The sequence below is a fragment of the Gigantopelta aegis genome, chromosome 4, assembly GCF_016097555.1.
Source record: "Gigantopelta aegis isolate Gae_Host chromosome 4, Gae_host_genome, whole genome shotgun sequence".
Lineage (NCBI taxonomy): Eukaryota > Metazoa > Mollusca > Gastropoda > Neomphalida > Peltospiridae > Gigantopelta > Gigantopelta aegis.
This window is the reverse complement of record NC_054702.1, coordinates 118959127-118981572: the sequence shown is the minus strand read 5'-3', so window position 1 is coordinate 118981572 and position 22446 is coordinate 118959127. Positions and strand designations below refer to the sequence as shown.

Here is a 22446-nt window from a genome sequence, read left to right as displayed (position 1 = left end):
AGACATTTTGAAAGCGTGTAATAAATTTATTTTGTATCGCACATATGTGCAATATGGACCGGAACCTTTAAATGGGGAATTCCCTTTTTCTTTTTACTGCAGTTAGCCCCTTTTATTTACTGACGTCATATATGATTTACAAATGATGTCACATCGTATTTGAAACATTACACAAGGCTGCCGCAGAGTATGATTCTTAACGTTAAGTAAATCTATGAAATGAGTTTTGATAATAGATTTAACAAAGTGTTGTTATGACGTTAAATTAAAAAACGTTTTTATAAAATATGAAAGAAGATATGTAATAAATATACAGAACTTCACATACGTTGTTTTTGCTTCCTATTTATTGAACTAGTTTATTTTGCGAAAGAGCATACCACTAGACCGCTACACGGTCTCGTGATATATATTCTTTCGCAAAATAAACTCATGCAATAAGTAGGAAGCGAAAACAACGTATGTGAAGTTCTGTATATTTATTACATACCATCCTGCTCGTCATGTGGTAAACACTTTTCTTACATACCCATTTAATCTTACTGCATAGTAATAAAGACAATTCTGACTGATCAATATTTATTACATACCATCCTGCTCGTCATGTGGTAAACACTTTTCTTACATACCCATTTAATCTTACTGCATAGTAATAAAGACAATTCTGACCGATCAATATTTATTACATACCATCCTGCTCGTCATGTGGTAAACACTTTTCTTACATACCCATTTAATCTTACTGCATAGTAATAAAGACAATTCTGACTGATCAATATTTATTACATACCATCCTGCTCGTCATGTGGTAAACACTTTTCTTACATACCCATTTAATCTTACTGCATAGTAATAAAGACAATTCTGACTGATCAATATTTATTACATACCATCCTGCTCGTCATGTGGTAAACACTTTTCTTACATACCCATTTAATCTTACTGCATAGTAATAAAGACAATTCTGACTGATCAATATTTATTACATACCATCCTGCTCGTCATGTGGTAAACACTTTTCTTACATACCCATTTAATCTTACTGCATAGTAATAAAGACAATTCTGACTGATCAATATTTATTACATACCATCCTGCTCGTCATGTGGTAAACACTTTTCTTACATACCCATTTAATCTTACTGCATAGTAATAAAGACAATTCTGACCGATCAATATTTAAAAAAAATTGAACATATATGTAATACAAAATCTTACCTGTGAAGTAAGCGTTCACTCAAATGATGTCATGTTCGGCATTCTGTCAATTCCATCAAATTCAGTCAACGTTCCAGACAAAGTAAGTTGTGTTATTTAATTCTACTTGTGTTAATCATAATGTAGAAAGGTGGTATGTCATAAAAACAGAGCCACATACCAGTTGTTTCCCCATGTTATTTATTGCACTCGTTTAGAGTGAGCAAGATTTATAGCACTCACCTGCCACACAGTCTCATGGTATAATATTGTTTTAACTAGAAACTCATGCACTAAACAACATGGCAAAACAACTGGTATGTATTTCAGTCTATTCTGGCTATAAGCCTGGTGTTAGCCTATAAACCTGGTGTTAGACTATAAGCCTGGTGTTATACCATATGACTGGTGTTAGACTATAAGACTGCATAGTAATAAAGTTCTGACCGATCAATATTTATTACATACCATCCTGCTCGTCATGTGGACCATATAACTGGCATTAGACTATAAGCCTGGTGTTAGACCATATAACTGGTGTTTGACTATAAGCCTGCTGTTAGACCATATGACTGGTGTTAAACTATAAGCCTGGTGTTAGACCATATGACTGATGTTAGACTATAAGCCTGGTGTTAGACCATATGACTGGTGTAAGACTATAAGCCTAGTGTTAGACCATATGACTGGTGTTAGACTATAAGCCTGGTGTTAGACCATATGACTGATGTTAGACTACAAACCTGGTGTTAGACTACAAACCTGGTGTTAGACCATATGACTGGTGTTAGACTACAAACCTGGTGTTAGACTACAAACCTGGTGTTAGACCATATGACTGGTGTTAGACTATAAGACTGGTGTTAGACCATATAACTGGCATTAGACTATAAGCCTGGTGTTAGACCATATAACTGGTGTTTGACTATAAGCCTGGTGTTAGACCATATGACTGGTGTTAAACTATAAGCCTGGTGTTAGACCATATGACTGATGTTAGACTACAAACCTGGTGTTAGACCATATGACTGGTGTTAGACTACAAACCTGGTGTTAGACCATATGACTGGTGTTAGACTACAAACCTGGTGTTAGACTACAAACCTGGTGTTAGACCATATGACTGGTGTTAGACTACAAACCTGGTGTTAGACTACAAACCTGGTGTTAGACCATATGACTGGTGTTAGACTATAAGACTGGTGTTAGACCATATGACTGGTGTTAGACTATAAGCCTGGTGTTAGACCATATGACTGGTGTTAGACTACAAACCTGGTGTTAGACCATATGACTGGTGTTAGACTACAAACCTGGTGTTAGACTACAAACCTGGTGTTAGACTACAAACCTGGTGTTAGACTACAAACCTAGTGTTAGACCATATGACTGGTGTTAGACTATAAGCCTGCTGTTAGACCATATGACTGGTGTTAGACCATATGACTGGTGTTAGACTATAAGCCTGGTGTTAGACCATATGACTGGTGTTGGGCTATATGACTGGTGTTGGGCTATATGACTGGTGTTGGACTATATGGCTGGTGTTGGACTATATGGCTGGTATTGGACTATATGATTGGTGTTAGACCATATAAGTGGCATTAGACTACAAGCCTGGTGTTAGACCATATGACTGGTATTAGACTACAAACCTGGTGTTGGACTATATGACTGGTTTTGACCTATATGACTTGCGTTAGACCATAAGCCTAGTGTTAAATCATATAACTGGCGTTAAACCATATAATTGGCATTAATCATATAACTGGCATTAGACTATCACCTGGTGTCAGACCATATCACTGGCGTTAGACTATAAGTCTGGTGTTTGACTATAAGCTGGTGTTAGAATATAAGTCTGGTGTTAGACTATAAGTATGTTGTTAGACTACAATGCTGGTGCCTGATGTTGGCCTGGTGTTGAACTATATGACTGGTGTTTGGCTATATGACTGGTGTTTGGCTATATGACTGGTGTTTGGCTATATGACTGGTGTTGGACTATATGACTGGTGTTTGGCTATATGACTGGTGTTTGGCTATATGACTGGTGTTGGACTATATGACTGGTGTTGGGACTGTAACCTGGTGTTCGACTGTAAGCCTGATGTTGGCCTGGTGTTGGACTATATGACTGGTGTTTGGCTATATGACTGGTGTTTTAGCTATATGACTGGTGTTGGACTATATGACTGGTGTTGGGCTATATGACTGGTGTTTTAGCTATATGACTGGTGTCGGACTATATGACTGGTGTTGGACTATATGACTGGTGTTGGACTATATGACTGGTGTTGGGACTATAACCTGGTGTTGGACTATGACTGGTGTTGGACTATATGACTGGTGTTGGAATATATGACTGTTGTTGGGACTATAACCTGGTGTTGGACTATATGACTGGTGTTGGACTATATGACTGGTGTTGGGACTATAACCTGGTGTTGGACTATATGACTGGTGTTGGGACTATAACCTGGTGTTGGACTATATGACTTGTGTTGGGACTATATCACCTGGTGTTGGACTATAACCTGGTGTTGGACTATAATACTGGTGTTGGGACTATAACATGGTGTTGGACTATATGACTGGTGTTGGGACTATATGACTGGTGTTGGACTATATGACTGGTGTTGGGACTATAACCTGGTGTTGGACTATATGACTGGTGTTGGGACTATAACCTGGTGTTGGACTATATGACTGGTGTTGGGACTATAACCTGGTGTTGGACTATATGACTGGTGTTGGGACTATAACCTGGTGTTGGACTATATGACTGGTGTTGGGACTATAACCTGGTGTTGGACTATATGACTGGTGTTGGACTATATGACTGGTGTTGGGACTATAACCTGGTGTTGGACTATATGACTGGTGTTGGACTATAACCTGGTGTTGGACTATATGACTGGTGTTGGACTATATGACTGGTGTTGGGACTGTAACCTGGTGTTGGACTGTAACCTGGTGTTGGACTGTAACCTGGTGTTGGATCCTACATGGCTGGTGTGATTGCAGGTACTCTCCTATCGGGATCCTGTTCCTGATTGTGGGTAAGATCCTGTCACTGGACGACCCTGCGAAGGTCGGGGAGCAGCTCGGGATGTACATGGTGACCGTTCTCGCCGGGCTCATCATCCACGCCGCCATCGTCCTGCCGCTCATCTACTTCATCATCACACGCAAGAACCCGCTGAAGCTCTTCATCGGCATCCTGCAGGCCTGGGTGACCGCGCTCGGAACATCCTCCAGGTACGAGCCACACTAACCTGTCACTCGCAGAGACGGGGCAACAAAGTATTAGTCAAGTAGACAGTTTAGTAGGGGGATCTAATCAGGAAAATATAGTAAATAGCTCCATGAATAGATAACATTCTTCACTAAGAGTGAATAGTGCAGTTTTATTTATATAATGACGAAATCTTTTTACGCATTGCACAAAAAAGAAGATAATTTTTGTTATTTCCGAAACACTTTTCTGTTTGTGTTTATGTCAAGCCACACCAGAATTGTTGATAAAACACACTGTAATGTTTTGCTGATATGATGTATATAACTTTGTGTCATTGAATGACACAGTGTTTTTAATTACAGGACTTAGATATAGTTTTTTTTATATTAAACGTATAATTGTTGTTTACTTAAATATTATGTGAATATGTACATATAAACTGTTTATTCTACTCTACTATTTCCAGCTATGTATGAACTGTGTTTATTCTACTCTACTATTTTCAGCTATGTATGAACTGTCTTTATTCCGTGTTACTGTTTTCAGCTATGTATGATCTGCGTTTATTCTGTGTTGCTGTTTTCAGCTATGTATGAACTGTCTTTATTCCGTGTTACTGTTTTCAGCTATGTATGACCTGTGTTTATTCTGTGTTGCTGTTTTCAGCTATGTATGACCTGTGTTTATTCCGTGTTACTGTTTTCAGCTATGTATGACCTGTGTTTATTCTGTGTTACTGTTTTCAGCTATGTATGAACTGTCTTTATTCCGTGTTACTGTTTTCAGCTATGTATGACCTGTGTTTATTCTGTGTTACTGTTTTCAGCTATGTATGAACTGTCTTTATTCCGTGTTACTGTTTTCAGCTATGTATGACCTGTGTTTATTCCGTGTTACTGTTTTCAGCTATGTATGACCTGTGTTTATTCTGTGTTACTGTTTTCAGCTATGTATGACCTGTGTTTATTCCGTGTTACTGTTTTCAGCTATGTATGACCTGTGTTTATTCTGTGTTACTGTTTTCAGCTATGTATGAACTGTCTTTATTCCGTGTTACTGTTTTCAGCTATGTATGAACTGTGTTTATTCCGTGTTACTGTTTTTAGCTATGTATGACCTGTGTTTATTCTGTGTTACTGTTTTCAGCTCGGCCACGCTCCCCGTGACGTTTCGCTGTCTGGAGGAGAATTTGAACATCGACCGCCGTGTCACGCGCTTCGTCCTGCCCATTGGCGCCACCATCAACATGGACGGCACCGCGCTGTATGAGGCCGTCGCGCCCATCTTCATTGCACAGATGAACGGCATGGAGCTCAGCTTCGGCAAAATCCTCACCATAAGGTTTGTACAAATACCTTGCTTATATACTGGTGGGTTAACACAGTCACAGGTCTGTACAAATACCTTGTTTATATACTGGTGGTTTAACACAGTCACAGGTCTGTACAAATACCTTGTTTATATACTGGTGGTTTAACACACAGTCACAGGTCTGTACAAATACCTTGTTTATATACTGGTGGTTTAACACAGTCACAGGTCTGTACAAATACCTTGTTTATATACTGGTGGTTTAACACAGTCACAGGTCTGTACAAATACCTTGTTTATATACTGGTGGTTTAACACACAGTCACAGGTCTGTACAAATACCTTGTTTATATACTGGTGGTTTAACACACAGTCACAGGTCTGTACAAATACCTTGTTTATATACTGGTGGTTTAACACAGTCACAGGTCTGTACAAATACCTTGTTTATATACTGGTGGTTTAAAACAGTCACAGGTCTGTACAAATACCTTGTTTATATACTGGTGGTTTAACACAGTCACAGGTCTGTACAAATACCTTGTTTATATACTGGTGGTTTAACACACAGTCACAGGTCTGTACAAATACCTTGTTTATATACTGGTGGTTTAACACACAGTCACAGGTCTGTACAAATACCTTGTTTATATACTGGTGGTTTAACACAGTCACAGGTCTGTACAAATACCTTGTTTATATACTGGTGGTTTAAAACAGTCACAGGTCTGTACAAATACCTTGTTTATATACTGGTGGTTTAACACAGTCACAGGTCTGTACAAATACCTTGTTTATATACTGGTGGTTTAACACACAGTCACAGGTCTGTACAAATACCTTGTTTATATACTGGTGGTTTAGCAGTCACAGGTTTGTACAAATACCTTGTTTATATACTGGTGGTTTAACACAGTCACAGGTCTGTACAAATACCTTGTTTATATACTGGTGATTTAACACAGTCACAGGTTTGTACAAATACCTTGTTTATATACTGGTGGTTTAACACACAGTCACAGGTCTGTACAAATACCTTGTTTATATACTGGTGGTTTAACAGTCACAGGTTTGTACAAATACCTTGTACCTTGTTTATATACTGGTGGTTTTTAACAGTCACAGGTTTGTACAAATACCTTGTTTATATACTGGTGGTTTAACACAGTCACAGGTCTGTACAAATACCTTGTTTATATACTGGTGGTTTAACACAGTCACAGGTCTGTACAAATACCTTGTTTATATACTGGTGGTTTAACACACAGTCACAGGTCTGTACAAATACCTTGTTTATATACTGGTGGTTTAACAGTCACAGGTTTGTACAAATACCTTGTTTATATACTGGTGGTTTAACAGTCACAGGTCTGTACAAATACCTTGTTTATATACTGGTGGTTTAACACACAGTCACAGGTCTGTACAAATACCTTGTTTATATACTGGTGGTTTAACAGTCACAGGTTTGTACAAATACCTTGTTTATATACTGGTGGTTTAACACACAGTCACAGGTCTGTACAAATACCTTGTTTATATACTGGTGGTTTAACACACAGTCACAGGTCTGTACAAATACCTTGTTTATATACTGGTGGTTTAACAGTCACAGGTCTGTACAAATACCTTGTTTATATACTGGTGGTTTAACACAGTCACAGGTCTGTACAAATACCTTGTTTATATACTGGTGGTTTAACACAGTCACAGGTCTGTACAAATACCTTGTTTATATACTGGTGGTTTAACACACAGTCACAGGTCTGTACAAATACCTTGTTTATATACTGGTGGTTTAACACAGTCACAGGTCTGTACAAATACCTTGTTTATATACTGGTGGTTTAACAGTCACAGGTCTGTACAAATACCTTGTTTATATACTGGTGGTTTAACACAGTCACAGGTCTGTACAAATACCTTGTTTATATACTGGTGGTTTAACAGTCACAGGTCTGTACAAATACCTTGTTTATATACTGGTGGTTTAACACACAGTCACAGGTCTGTACAAATACCTTGTTTATATACTGGTGGTTTAACAGTCACAGGTTTGTACAAATACCTTGTTTATATACTGGTGGTTTAACACAGTCACAGGTCTGTACAAATACCTTGTTTATATACTGGTGGTTTAACACACAGTCACAGGTCTGTACAAATACCTTGTTTATATACTGGTGGTTTAACACAGTCACAGGTCTGTACAAATACCTTGTTTATATACTGGTGGTTTAACACAGCCACAGGTCTGTACAAATACCTTGTTTATATACTGGTGGTTTAACACAGTCACAGGTCTGTACAAATACCTTGTTTATATACTGGTGGTTTAACACACAGTCACAGGTCTGTACAAATACCTTGTTTATATACTGGTGGTTTAACACACAGTCACAGGTCTGTACAAATACCTTGTTTATATACTGGTGGTTTAACACACAGTCACAGGTCTGTACAAATACCTTGTTTATATACTGGTGGTTTAACACACAGTCACAGGTCTGTACAAATACCTTGTTTATATACTGGTGGTTTAACACACAGTCACAGGTCTGTACAAATACCTTGTTTATATACTGGTGTCTGTACAAATACCTTGTTTAACACACAGTCACAGGTCTGTACAAATACCTTGATTATATACTGGTGGTTTAACACACAGTCACAGGTCTGTACAAATACCTTGTTTATATACTGGTGGTTTAACACACAGTCACAGGTCTGTACAAATACCTTGTTTATATACTGGTGGTTTAACACAGTCACAGGTCTGTACAAATACCTTGTTTATATACTGGTGGTTTAACACACAGTCACAGGTCTGTACAAATACCTTGTTTATATACTGGTGGTTTAACACACAGTCACAGGTCTGTACAAATACCTTGTTTATATACTGGTGGTTTAACACAGTCACAGGTCTGTACAAATACCTTGTTTATATACTGGTGGTTTAACACACAGTCACAGGTTTGTACAAATACCTTGTTTATATACTGGTGGTTTAACAGTCACAGGTTTGTACAATATACCTTGTTTATATACTGGTGGTTTAACACACAGTCACAGGTCTGTACAAATACCTTGTTTATATACTGGTGGTTTAACAGTCACAGGTTTGTACAAATACCTTGTTTATATACTGGTGGTTTAACACAGCCACGGGTTTGTCAGGTCAGGTCATAGGGCTATACGTGCACATTCAGAACAAGCTGTGGTAGCGCACGTCTGTTCTGGACAGGAAAGGTGGGGGGGGGGGGGGGGGAGGGACTGCCTGTACTAGCAGGTGCAAGGGAGCACCAGCAGCCCGACCAAGGTCGGTAGCAGGCAGGGGAGAGGGTGATGGTGCTATGGAATTTTGAATGGTGCAAAGTATTATGCCAAAGAGAAAAAGTGCGAAAATTTGGTTGAGGAAATTGGGCGCAATTTTGAATGGTCGGTCAAAAAGAAAGTCCCAGAGCTAGTATAGGTTTTGACATTAGTGAATTGAGAGTAGCTTGTTAATTAGACCTCTATGATGCTGTGGTGTCTTCCTAGGTTGCCTGACCGCTTCACACAGGTTTGTCATGTCATGACCGCGACCTGTGCCAGTGTAAGGGCTGTGACTATGTTAACTGTAATATTGTGTGTTACAGTTTGACCGAGACCTGTGCCAGTGTAGGGGCTGTGACTATGTAATATTGTGTGTTACAGTTTGACCGCGACCTGTGCCAGTATAGGGGCTGTGACTATGTTAACTGTAATATCGTGTGTTACAGTTTGACCGAGACCTGTGCCAGTGTAGGGGCTGTGACTATATTAACTGTAATATTGTGTGTTACAGTTTGACCGCGACCTGTGCCAGTAGAGGGGCTGTGACTATGTAATATTGTGTGTTACTGTTTGACTGCGACCTGTGCCAGTATAGGGGCTGTCACTATGTAATATTGTGTGTTACAGTTTGACCGCGACCTGTGCCAGTATAGGGGATGTGACTATGTAATATTGTGTGTTACTGTTTGACTGCGACCTGTGCCAGTATAGGGGCTGTGACTATGTAATATTGTGCGTCACAGTTTGACTGCGACCTGTGCCAGTATACGGGCTGTGACTATATAATATTGTGTGTTACAGTTTGACCGCGACCTGTGCCAGTATAGGGGCTGTGCTTATGTAATATTGTGTGTTACAGTTTGACTTTGATCTTTGCCAGTATAGGAGCTGTGACTATGTAATATTGTGTGTTACAGCTTGACTGTGACCTGTGCCAGTATAGCGGCTGTGACTATGTAATATTGTGTGTTACAGTTTGACTTTGATCTGTGCCAGTATAGGGGCTGTGACCATGTTAACTATAATATTGTGTGTTACAGTTTAACTGCGACTTGTGCCAGTATAGCTAGGGACTTTGACTATGTTAACTGTAATATTGTGTGTTACAGTTTGAGCACGACTTGTGCCAATGTAGGGGCTGTCACTATGTTAACTGTAATACTGTGTGTTAGTTTGACCACGACCTGTGCCAGTCTAGGGGTTGTAACTATGTTAACTGTAATATTGTGTGCTACAGTTTGACCGCTACCTGTGCCAGTATAGGGGTTGTGACTAGGTAATAGTGTGTGTTACAGTTTGACCACGACCTGTGCCAGTATAGGGGCTGTGACTATGTTAACTGTAATATTGTCTGTTACAGTTTGACCGTGACCTGTACCAGTGTAGGGGCTGTGACTATGTTAACTGTAATATAGTGTGTTACAGTTTGACCACGACCTGTGCCAGTATAGGGGCTGTAACTATGTTAACTGTAATATTGTGTTACAGTTTGACCGCGACCTGTGCCAGTATAGGGGTTGTGACTAAATAATATAATGTGTTACAGTTTGACCGCGACCTGTGCCAGTGTAGAGGCTTTGACTATGTTAACTGTAATATTTTGTGTTACAGTTTGACCGAGACCTGTGCCAGTGTAGGGGCTGTGACTATGTTAACTCTAATATTGTGTGTTACAGTTTGACCGCGACGTGTGCCAGTGTAGGGGATGTGACTATGTTAACTGTAATATTGTGTGTTACAGTTTGACCGCGACCTGTGCTAGTATAGGGGCTGTAACTATGTAATATTGTGTGTTACAGTTTGACCGCGACCTGTGCCAGTATAGGGGCTGTCACTATGTAATATTGTGTGTTACTGTTTGACTGCGACCTGTGCCAGTATAGTGGCTGTCACTATGTAATAGTGTGTGTTACTGTTTGACCGAGACCTGTGCCAGTATAGGGGCTGTTACTATGTAATATTGTATGTTACTGTTTGACCGCGACCTGTGCCAATATAGGGGCTGTCACTATGTAATATTGTGTGTCACAGTTTGACTGCGACCTGTGCCAGTATAAGGGCTGTGACTATGTAATATTGTGTGTTACAGTTTGACTTTGATCTTTGCCAGTATAGGAGCTGTCACTATGTAATATTGTGTGTTACAGTTTGACCGCGACCTGTGCCAGTATAGGGGCTGTGACTATGTTAACTGTAATATTGTGTTACAGTTTGACCGTGACCTGTGCCAGTATAGGGGCTGTGACTATGTTAACTGTAATATTGTGTGTTAGAGTTTGACCGTGACCGGTGCCAGTATAGGGGCTGTGACTATGTTAACTGTAATTTTGTGTGTTACAGTTTGACCGCGACCTGTGCCAGTATAGGGGCAGTAACTATGTAATATTGTGTGTTAGAGTTTGACTGCGACCTGTGCCAGTATAGGGGCTGTTACTATGTAATATTGTATGTTACTGTTTGACCGCGACCTGTGCCAGTATAGGGGCAGTAACTATGTAATATTGTGTGTTAGAGTTTGACTGCGACCTGTGCCAGTATAGGGGCTGTAACTGTAATATTGTGTGTTACAGTTTGACCGCGACCTGTGCCAGTATAGGGGCTGTCACTATGTAATATTGTGTGTTACTGTTTGACTGCGACCTGTGCCAGTATAGTGGCTGTCACTATGTAATAGTGTGTGTTACTGTTTGACCGAGACCTGTGCCAGTATAGGGGCTGTTACTATGTAATATTGTATGTTACTGTTTGACCGCGACCTGTGCCAATATAGGGGCTGTCACTATGTAATATTGTGTGTCACAGTTTGACTGCGACCTGTGCCAGTATAAGGGCTGTGACTATGTAATATTGTGTGTTACAGTTTGACTTTGATCTTTGCCAGTATAGGAGCTGTCACTATGTAATATTGTGTGTTACAGTTTGACCGCGACCTGTGCCAATGTAATATTGTGTGTTATAGTTTGACCGCGACCTGTGCTAGTATAGGGGCTGTGACTATGTAATATTGTATGTTACAGTCTGACCGCGACCTGTGCCAGTATAGGGGCTGTGACTATGTTAACTGTAATATTGTGTTACAGTTTGACCGTGACCTGTGCCAGTATAGGGGTTGTGACTATGTTAACTGTAATATTGTGTGTTAGAGTTTGACCGTGACCGGTGCCAGTATAGGGGCTGTGACTATGTTAACTGTAATTTTGTGTGTTACAGTTTGACCGCGACCTGTGCCAGTATAGGGGCAGTAACTATGTAATATTGTGTGTTAGAGTTTGACTGCGACCTGTGCCAGTATAGGGGCTGTTACTATGTAATATTGTATGTTACTGTTTGACCGCGACCTGTGCCAGTATAGGGGCAGTAACTATGTAATATTGTGTGTTACAGTTTGACCGAGACCTGTGCCAGTATAGGGGCTTTGACTATGTTAACTGTAATATTGTGTGTTAGAGTTTGACCGTGACATGTGCCAATATAGGGGCTGTGACAATGTAATATTGTGTGTTACAGTTTGACAGCGACCTGTGCTAGTATAGGGGCTGCTGCTATCCCGAGTGCCGGCCTCGTGACGATGATCATGGTGCTGACGTCGGTTGGGTTACCCGTGGACGACGTCTCCCTCATTGTGGCCGTCGACTGGTTCTTGTAAGTAGAGAACAGTTTCTCTTTATTACTAACAGGTTTTCAAAACACAATATGTTGTGTAAAGAATTATGTTTTGTGGATATGTCAATAAATTAATTTTCTGATAATAGGTCTAGACGATTTCTAAATATGTCAGACATAATATTTGTCATTATATAAATTAGTCATTATATGATGAAACTGGTTTCAGGAAACAATCAGTAACAGAGAGGGATTGTGTCAAGAATACTTGTATATCATGTACACAATCAGTGACACAGAGGGACTGTGTCAAGAACACTTGTATATCATGTACACAATCAGTGACACAGAGGGACTGTGTCAAGAACACTTGTATATCATGTGCACAATCAGTGACACAGAGGGACTGTGTCAAGAACATTTGTATATCATGTGCACAATCAGTGACACAGAGGGACTGTGTCAAGAACACTTGTATATCATGTGCACAATCAGTGACACAGAGGGACTGTGTCAAGAACACTTGTATATCATGTGCACAATCAGTGACACAGAGGGACTGTGTGAAGAACACTTGTGTATCATGTGCACAATCAGTCACAGAGGGAGTGTGTCAAGAATACTTGTATATCATGTACACAATCAGTGACAGAGAGGGACTGTGTCAAGAATACTTGTATATCATGTACACAATCAGTGACACAGAGGGACTGTGTCAAGAATACTTGTATATCATGTACACAATCAGTAACAGAGAGGGACTGTGTCAAGAATACTTGTATTTCATGTATAAAATCAGTAACACAGAGGAATTGTGTCAAGAATACTTGTATTTCATGTATACAATCAGTAACAGAGAGGGACTGTGTCAAGAATACTTGTATTTCATGTATACAATCAGTGACACAGAGGGAGTGTGTCAAGAATACTTGTATTTCATGTATACAATCAGTAACAGAGAGGGAGTGTGTCAAGAATACTTGTATTTCATGTATACAATCAGTAACACAGAGGGACTGTGTGAAGAATACTTGTATTTCATGTATACAATTGACAATAGATAGCCAACATCTAAAAGAAAATTAATTTTTATTGATTTTCTTTCACTCACACTATTTTTAACACTAGGGAGACTATTAAACGTTTTTCTTAACTAACCTAGTTGAAAACAGATGGGCAGATTCCAAAAGTCCTCACTGACTCAATTGACAGCAAGTACTTTGACAGGGAGAGTGTCCAGAATGGTTTAATTGATATATTTTGTTGTCTCGATTACAGGGATCGTATCCGTACGTCTGTCAATGTGCTGGGTGACAGTTTCGGTGCGGGCGTCATAGCTCACCTGTCCCGCCATGAACTGGCTGAGGACCATCATGCTCCACTGCCCGAGGACATCGAGATGAAGGAAATAGACGATGCTGATGGCCGCAGAAACGGAGACACGCCGTTTGATGAATAATTATAATAGTTGTTAGATTATTATTAATTTCAGTTCATCTAGTTAGAATTTCAACATGTTCTACCCTCAGTGGACATAGGATTGGAGACGCGTCGTTTGATGATCAATGAGAAAACTTGTCCGATGATTATTAAGGCAGCACACCATTACTCCACGCATCCACTTATGTCGACTATTTAGGGATGTGTTCCAGTGATTGTAATTGTTAGGATAATGGGAGGGGGAAGGGAGACACAGATTTCAATCTGGACTGAAACAAGGGGCTTCCATTAGGCAGCAAGTCCTGCTAACCGTGTCTCCGGAACATGTAACAGTGGGCGGCATTGGCTGCCTCATTCATTCATTTAACTTATTTCCGTAGTTATATCCAATTATGGTTGAAGCACGCTGTCCTGGGCACACACCTCAGCTATCTGAGCTGTCTATCCAGGACAGAGGGTTAGTTGTTAGTGGTTAATGAGAGTACTGCCTCCATCAAGCAGAGAGTCAGGCCTAATAAAGCCAATAAATGGCAATTGTACTGTAGTAAGCAGCTAAATGAGGCTTAATGGGTGGTAACTCAAAATGTTTGGGGTCACTGTATACTGATGTTACAAAGTAACTGTATTTCATAAAATAGCAATGATGTACATACATTGTTCTTTCGAAAAAAAATTCAAAGAATTTACTTTGACATAAAAAACCCACTTTGAAATGAATCGGGGAGTTATTGTTGGTGTGCATCCTTAATCTCAGTTCATCTGGTTGAAATGAATCGGGGAGTTATTGTTGGTGTGCATCCTTAATCTCAGTTCATCTGGTGTTAATGTTTTAATCATCAGTTGAGAATCATCAAACTGGCGTCACCTGCAGCCAGATCATTGTCATAGGGCATCTTAACGTACCATGTTTTTTCTCTGTTCAATAGTGCTAAGCATTCCTATCATATGCTTCGAGAAGACTGTACATATTTGTTGTTTATGGAAGACTTTACCAGAGCTCTGAGGGCAAATCCAGGGGGCAGTGTTTGCATACCCCTCTTTTTATCAGACAATCCCAAAATGTAGTGCATTAACATTTTGCATCCCTATTTTTCCTCATTCCTAAATCTGCCCACGGCTTTGTGTATTACAACAATAAAGTAGAACCTTTCTGTAGCTCAAATTTCAATGGTGTTGTATTTAAATTGTTTAATTTTACATGAAATAATTGTAATATGACCATACATGTAATTGTATTATTTAATATTGAATGTTTATACCACAAAATGCAGATATTTTAAAAGTTAATATACATTTTTATTATTTTTTTAATGCTAGATATACTCAATATTATACACAATAGGTTCACAGTTTGTGGATGTTTTTTGTTAATACCTCAATCAATTTAGAAGAAATAACAGACAATGCTAAAATATAAAGTTTTATTATATACTGTACTCAATATTATACATCATAGGTAAATGTTTGAGTATTTCTGTTTCACAGAGCTTTGACCTTCTCTGCTTTTACCCAGTGTTCAGTTTAACATAACAAAATACGTTTACACTTCCACTAAGTAGCATGTAACCATTTATTATCAACTGAAAGCATTATTTGTTAGTTATGCATCCCAAACCCCCCCCCCCCCCCCCCCCCAACTTCCCAACTTGAAAATGTTCTCAGACATGCCAATAAATAGTAGACACAACTCTAGAAGCTGCCTTTATCAAACCATTTGTTTTATTTCTAAATGTTTTACAACAGAAGGCCACTTCGTGCCACAATTCTATATTTTAAAATATATGTCACCCTGTAGACTACCGGGGTAAGTACATGATGCATCGGGTCATTCCATTTTTGGTTTGTCAACTTGACGTAACTGTCATAACAGGCCATTGAACATTTAAGTAAATGACATGATGACATCACAGGGTGAGAGTTGATCAATAGAGGTGGTTAGCTGTATGTTGCTTACATCATAATAATAATATACATTACATACATTTGTCATAATAATATACATTACATACATTTGTCATAATAATATACATTACATACATGAGCATCACTCGACTACAAGCATACACATCATTCATATTATATTATGTTCATAATGGGTTTTTTTAAATATTTTATTTTATAAATTTTAATTTTTATTATTGCTTTAGGTAGCTCACTAAAATAGTAGTGCATTGTGCTTGTAATATTTGTTATGAAAACAGTTTTTCCTTGCAGCTATGTCATGTTATTTTGTGTATCTTCATTGCTATCATGTTTGTTATCTTCATCTCCATCTTTCATTCAGTGTAATTTTACATTTGCTTTGTATGTAGATTGGTGGCAGCAGTAGTATTAAACCATCTCAACAAACAAACTAGCATCACTCAATTTATACAGGTGGTTCTAATACAAACTGTCATAACTCCATTTATACAGTGGTTCTAATACAAACTAGCATCACTCCATTTATACAGCTGGTTCTAATACAAACTGTCATACATCCATTTATACAGGTGGTTCTAATACAAACTAGCATCACTCCATTTATACAGCTGGTTCTAATACAAACTGTCATACATCCATTTATACAGCTGGTTCTAATACAAACTGTCATACATCCATTTATACAGCTGGTTCTAATACAAACTGTCATACATCCATTTATACAGCTGGTTCTAATACAAACTGTCATACATCCATTTATACAGCTGATTCTAATACAAACTGTCATAACTCCATTTATACAGCTGATTCTAATACAAACTGTCATAACTCCGTGTGTGAATAATAGAGCCCAGGTGACTGCTGGGAGCAGCTAAAGCTGTAGTTTGTGCTTCAGTTACTTTGTCAATTTTAAACCAACTTTGTTTTCACTTTCTGTGATAATTATTAAATATTAATTGTATGTTTTAAACAAAATATTGTAGACTTATGGCAGTGTTACTTTATTGACAACTACCTTGTAAAAACTATATACATAATGGGGTTTTGTTTTGACATTAATAACTATGCTACTATTATCTTTTAAAACTCTTTCCCTTCCAGACTTATTTTGGCTTTTGGTACTGCATTGTTTTTAGTCCTGGTTGTAAAGAAGTTAGACAAATCAAGTAAATATGAAATCATTTTACATAACAACTGTTTTAAATGGTGCCTTTTACAACTGCTGCATTGGTCCATTGTAAAACATCCCAGTTGTTCAACAGGTTGTGTTTTACTACTGCTGGTCTTTTGATTTTTAACACGTGACAAGTTTTTATGTTTTTACCTTACATTTGTGTCAATATTTTTACTGCTGATCAAGGGTTTGTTTTCCTTGACTTGTTCTTACTAATGGTCATTCATGTGTGCCAAGCAGCGACAGTTTGTACAATACACTTTGTATAATAGTAAAATATTTCACAAACATTACTGTTACTATGAAATACCAAGTTTGTGCAAAATTAAAGTATTTCATAAACACTACAGTGAAAATGATGTTACTCTGAAATGCCAAGTTTGTACAATAGTAAAAGATATTTCACAAAGACTTCATTGAAAACCATATTACTACGAAATATCAAGTTTTTTAAATATGAACGTTACCATGTTACTATGAAATATCAAGTTTGTACAATACAGTTTGTATAATAGTAAAATACTTTACAATTGCTGCAGTGAAAATGATGTTACTATGAAATACCAAGTTTGTACAATAATAAAGTATTTCACAATGACTACAGTTACTATGAAATATCAAGTTTCTAAAATATAAATGTTACAACTTACCATGTTACTATGAAATACCAAGTTTGTACAATATATTAGAAGTAACAAATGCTGCAAAAAACTTGATACTTTGAAACAACCATTTTGTACAATAGTATATTCGAAATGCAACAGAACAAAAAATATACTATTAAATACTATGTTTGTACAATAGTAAACTATTGATGTGCATTGTTTACTAGCTGTAAATTTGTTTTTAAAAATTATTTGATGTTGTCTTTATATATACTTATATTACATATTGTAAGATTTACAGTAACATTGTATTATATTTGACCTACATATTGTGACAGGCGCACTGTTTTGATATTTAAATTCTAAAGGTGCTCGCCTGGAGATGAATTTCACAGAGTTTATATTGTCACTGTAAAAGTTATTTTTCACGTTTTATATTCTTATGATAAAAAGTAATTTTTCTTCATCACATTAAATGGTATTTTTCACATCAGATTGGTATTTTTCACACATTTTATATTCTCACATAAAGGTATATTCACAAAGTTTTATATTCTCACATAAAAAGTATATTCACAAAGTTTTATATTTTCCTGTAAAAGGTATTTTCACACAAGGTTTATATTCTCACGTCAAAGGTATTTTCACACTATTTGTTCTGATTTTGGTGCTGACCTGGAGCATATTTTCCTCATGTCTTCTTCATATTGTCTATGGTGCTGACTGGATACGTTTACCAGTGGTAGATTTCTACCATTAACGATGTTCTGTTTGACATTTTTAATTGTTAACACTTTTTTACCTATTTTACTACAGTATTTTCATCATTGTGTACATTTTATAACTGAATGTTGTTGGTTTTTCTCCATTTATTATTTACCTAGCTTGTGGGTCGTAATGAGTTTCCTCCATTTGTTATTTACCTAGCTTGTGGGTCTGAAATAGTTTCCTCCATTTGTTATTTACCTAGCTTGTGGGTCTGAAATAGTTTCCTCCATTTGTTATTTACCTAGCTTGTGGGTCTGAAATAGTTTTCTCCATTTGTTATTTACCTAGCTTGTGGGTCTGAAATAGTTTCCTCCATTTGTTATTTACCTAGCTTGTGGGTCTGAAATAGTTTCTTTTGTTGGTGTACATTCCACGATTTTAAACACCTACCGTTTCTATGTGTTCTTGCCATACAAACAAATAATTTGATAAATTCTCTTATGGTACCTTGTTTTTTTTAATAATGAACATACACTAATGCTTTATATATGCACCACGTGAAGTGATAATTTGACAGATATATAGATGGTTCTGCCCCCATCCGCTGTGTAATATCTGAGAAAGAGAGAGAGCAATTGCTCCTCCTCAACCTCAACCGCTTAAGTTTTATAAGTGTTAAAATATTGTACACCAACTATACAAAGCGATCTGAATTTCAAGAGCTGGTGACATCTGTATAACGTCCATTTCTTGACCTTGTCACATGCAGCATTGCATCATATATTCAGAGAAAGTGTTTCAAGTTTAGCTAGCTTATAAGTAATATCACCATTTACTGTTTGAACCATTTCTACATATATCTGTACACAGCCACATTCCTGAAATGTGTTAGTTTAAAATGGAAAAGTCTGGACAAATTCCTAAATGCCATTACATTCTCCAAAAACTGAAATTTTAGAAAAGACGTTTTGATAACTAAAACCTAAATTAAAGGTTTCTACATTTGTGTCACATGTAAACCGTGGATTTGCTTAATACATCTTTTATTCACCATCTCATTCTTTGGCTTGTGTTTTGTGTTCTTTTACTTGCAGTGTGGCTTCATTTTCCAGACAAAACTTTTTGAAATAAATCGTGTATGTATATGTATTGTTTTGTCTTTTTTTTTTATGTTCAATTTTCTTTTAACATGATAACATGAAACTAATACTAGAAGAAATATTTCTTTCAGCTGTTTGAATGAGTGATATTTATGAATTAATTCAGTACATGCAGGTACTCTAAAAAGTGTGATTACATTAGTATTCACATACAATGATAAGTGTGTTCCTGTTTAAGCGGGACTACTAGTGTCTTTGCCAAGTGTTAGTGAGCATTACATTGACTGTCTATTCATACTTGTTTGTTTGCCAGTGCAAATGAGTTCAGACTTATATACCAAGACAAAAACGTCCAGCAATTTGATGTGCTTACATTTCAATTAAAAAAAAAAAAAACTCTTGTATATATGTATGCACATACTATAGTGTGTGTGTTGGGAGCGGAGTACATTTTTATACTGATATATATATATATGTATGTATGTATGTATGTATTGATGTATGAATATCTATATATTGTATGTATGTCGAGGTTGACTATTACATACATAGATATTAACGCACTGGCGCAGGGGATAATTAAATCCTTTCTGGCCTCACAAATTGTCCCATGCCGTTGCTGGGACTCGAACCTGTGGCACCGATTCGCCCGCAAATTGGCAGACTAACCACAATACGCTCTGAGCTATCGAAGCTTCCATAAAAAAGGAAGCTCTTTTAACTCAACCATATGCATGGGGCCTACAATCTACGCGGTCGATCCCGCTTACGTGCATGAAACAGTGGGCAGACCTGGCACTGGCTAGTATGTATTGATGTATGAATATCTATATATTGTATGTATGTCGAGGTTGACTATTACATACATAGATATTAACGCACTGGCGCAGGGGATAATTAAATCCTTTCTGGCCTCACAAATTGTCCCATGCCGTTGCTGGGACTCGAACCTGTGGCACCGATTCGCCCGCAAATTGGCAGACTAACCACAATACGCTCTGAGCTATCGAAGCTTCCATAAAAAAGGAAGCTCTTTTAACTCAACCATATGCATGGGGCCTACAATCTACGCGGTCGATCCCGCTTACGTGCATGAAACAGTGGGCAGACCTGGCACTGGCTAGTATGTATTGATGTATGAATATCTATATATTGTATGTATGTCGAGGTTGACTATTACATACATAGATATTAACGCACTGGCGCAGGGGATAATTAAATCCTTTCTGGCCTCACAAATTGTCCCATGCCGTTGCTGGGACTCGAACCTGTGGCACCGATTCGCCCGCAAATTGGCAGACTAACCACAATACGCTCTGAGCTATCGAAGCTTCCATAAAAAAGGAAGCTCTTTTAACTCAACCATATGCATGGGGCCTACAATCTACGCGGTCGATCCCGCTTACGTGCATGAAACAGTGGGCAGACCTGGCACTGGCTAGTATGTATTGATGTATGAATATCTATATATTGTATGTATGTCGAGGTTGACTATTACATACATAGATATTAACGCACTGGCGCAGGGGATAATTAAATCCTTTCTGGCCTCACAAATTGTCCCATGCCGTTGCTGGGACTCGAACCTGTGGCACCGATTCGCCCGCAAATTGGCAGACTAACCACAATACGCTCTGAGCTATCGAAGCTTCCATAAAAAAGGAAGCTCTTTTAACTCAACCATATGCATGGGGCCTACAATCTACGCGGTCGATCCCGCTTACGTGCATGAAACAGTGGGCAGACCTGGCACTGGCTAGTATGTATTGATGTATGAATATCTATATATTGTATGTATGTCGAGGTTGACTATTACATACATAGATATTAACGCACTGGCGCAGGGGATAATTAAATCCTTTCTGGCCTCACAAATTGTCCCATGCCGTTGCTGGGACTCGAACCTGTGGCACCGATTCGCCCGCAAATTGGCAGACTAACCACAATACGCTCTGAGCTATCGAAGCTTCCATAAAAAAGGAAGCTCTTTTAACTCAACCATATGCATGGGGCCTACAATCTACGCGGTCGATCCCGCTTACGTGCATGAAACAGTGGGCAGACCTGGCACTGGCTAGTATGTATTGATGTATGAATATCTATATATTGTATGTATGTCGAGGTTGACTATTACATACATAGATATTAACGCACTGGCGCAGGGGATAATTAAATCCTTTCTGGCCTCACAAATTGTCCCATGCCGTTGCTGGGACTCGAACCTGTGGCACCGATTCGCCCGCAAATTGGCAGACTAACCACAATACGCTCTGAGCTATCGAAGCTTCCATAAAAAAGGAAGCTCTTTTAACTCAACCATATGCATGGGGCCTACAATCTACGCGGTCGATCCCTCTTACGTGCATGAAACAGTGGGCAGACCTGGCACTGGCTAGTATGTATTGATGTATGAATATCTATATATTGTATGTATGTCGAGGTTGACTATTACATACATAGATATTAACGCACTGGCGCAGGGGATAATTAAATCCTTTCTGGCCTCACAAATTGTCCCATGCCGTTGCTGGGACTCGAACCTGTGGCACCGATTCGCCCGCAAATTGGCAGACTAACCACAATACGCTCTGAGCTATCGAAGCTTCCATAAAAAAGGAAGCTCTTTTAACTCAACCATATGCATGGGGCCTACAATCTACGCGGTCGATCCCGCTTACGTGCATGAAACAGTGGGCAGACCTGGCACTGGCTAGTATGTATTGATGTATGAATATCTATATATTGTATGTATGTCGAGGTTGACTATTACATACATAGATATTAACGCACTGGCGCAGGGGATAATTAAATCCTTTCTGGCCTCAC

At 38.4% G+C, this 22446-nt stretch overlaps 1 protein-coding gene across 4 annotated transcripts in view; it reads left to right on the top strand.

Annotated features, from left to right (window-relative positions):
* LOC121371909 (excitatory amino acid transporter 2-like) overlaps window positions 1-19665 on the top strand; it is an 84846-nt gene extending 65181 nt beyond the window's left edge. For all 4 annotated transcript variants that reach the window (XM_041498149.1, XM_041498150.1, XM_041498152.1 and 1 more), the window contains 4 exons: window positions 4225-4458; window positions 5585-5779; window positions 12575-12709; window positions 13949-19665. In XM_041498149.1, the coding sequence (XP_041354083.1) occupies window positions 4225-4458; window positions 5585-5779; window positions 12575-12709; window positions 13949-14129 (745 nt within the window). In that variant the 3' untranslated portion in view covers window positions 14130-19665. The remainder of the gene's footprint in view (window positions 1-4224; window positions 4459-5584; window positions 5780-12574; window positions 12710-13948) is intronic.
* Window positions 19666-22446: the final 2781 nt, after the last annotated feature.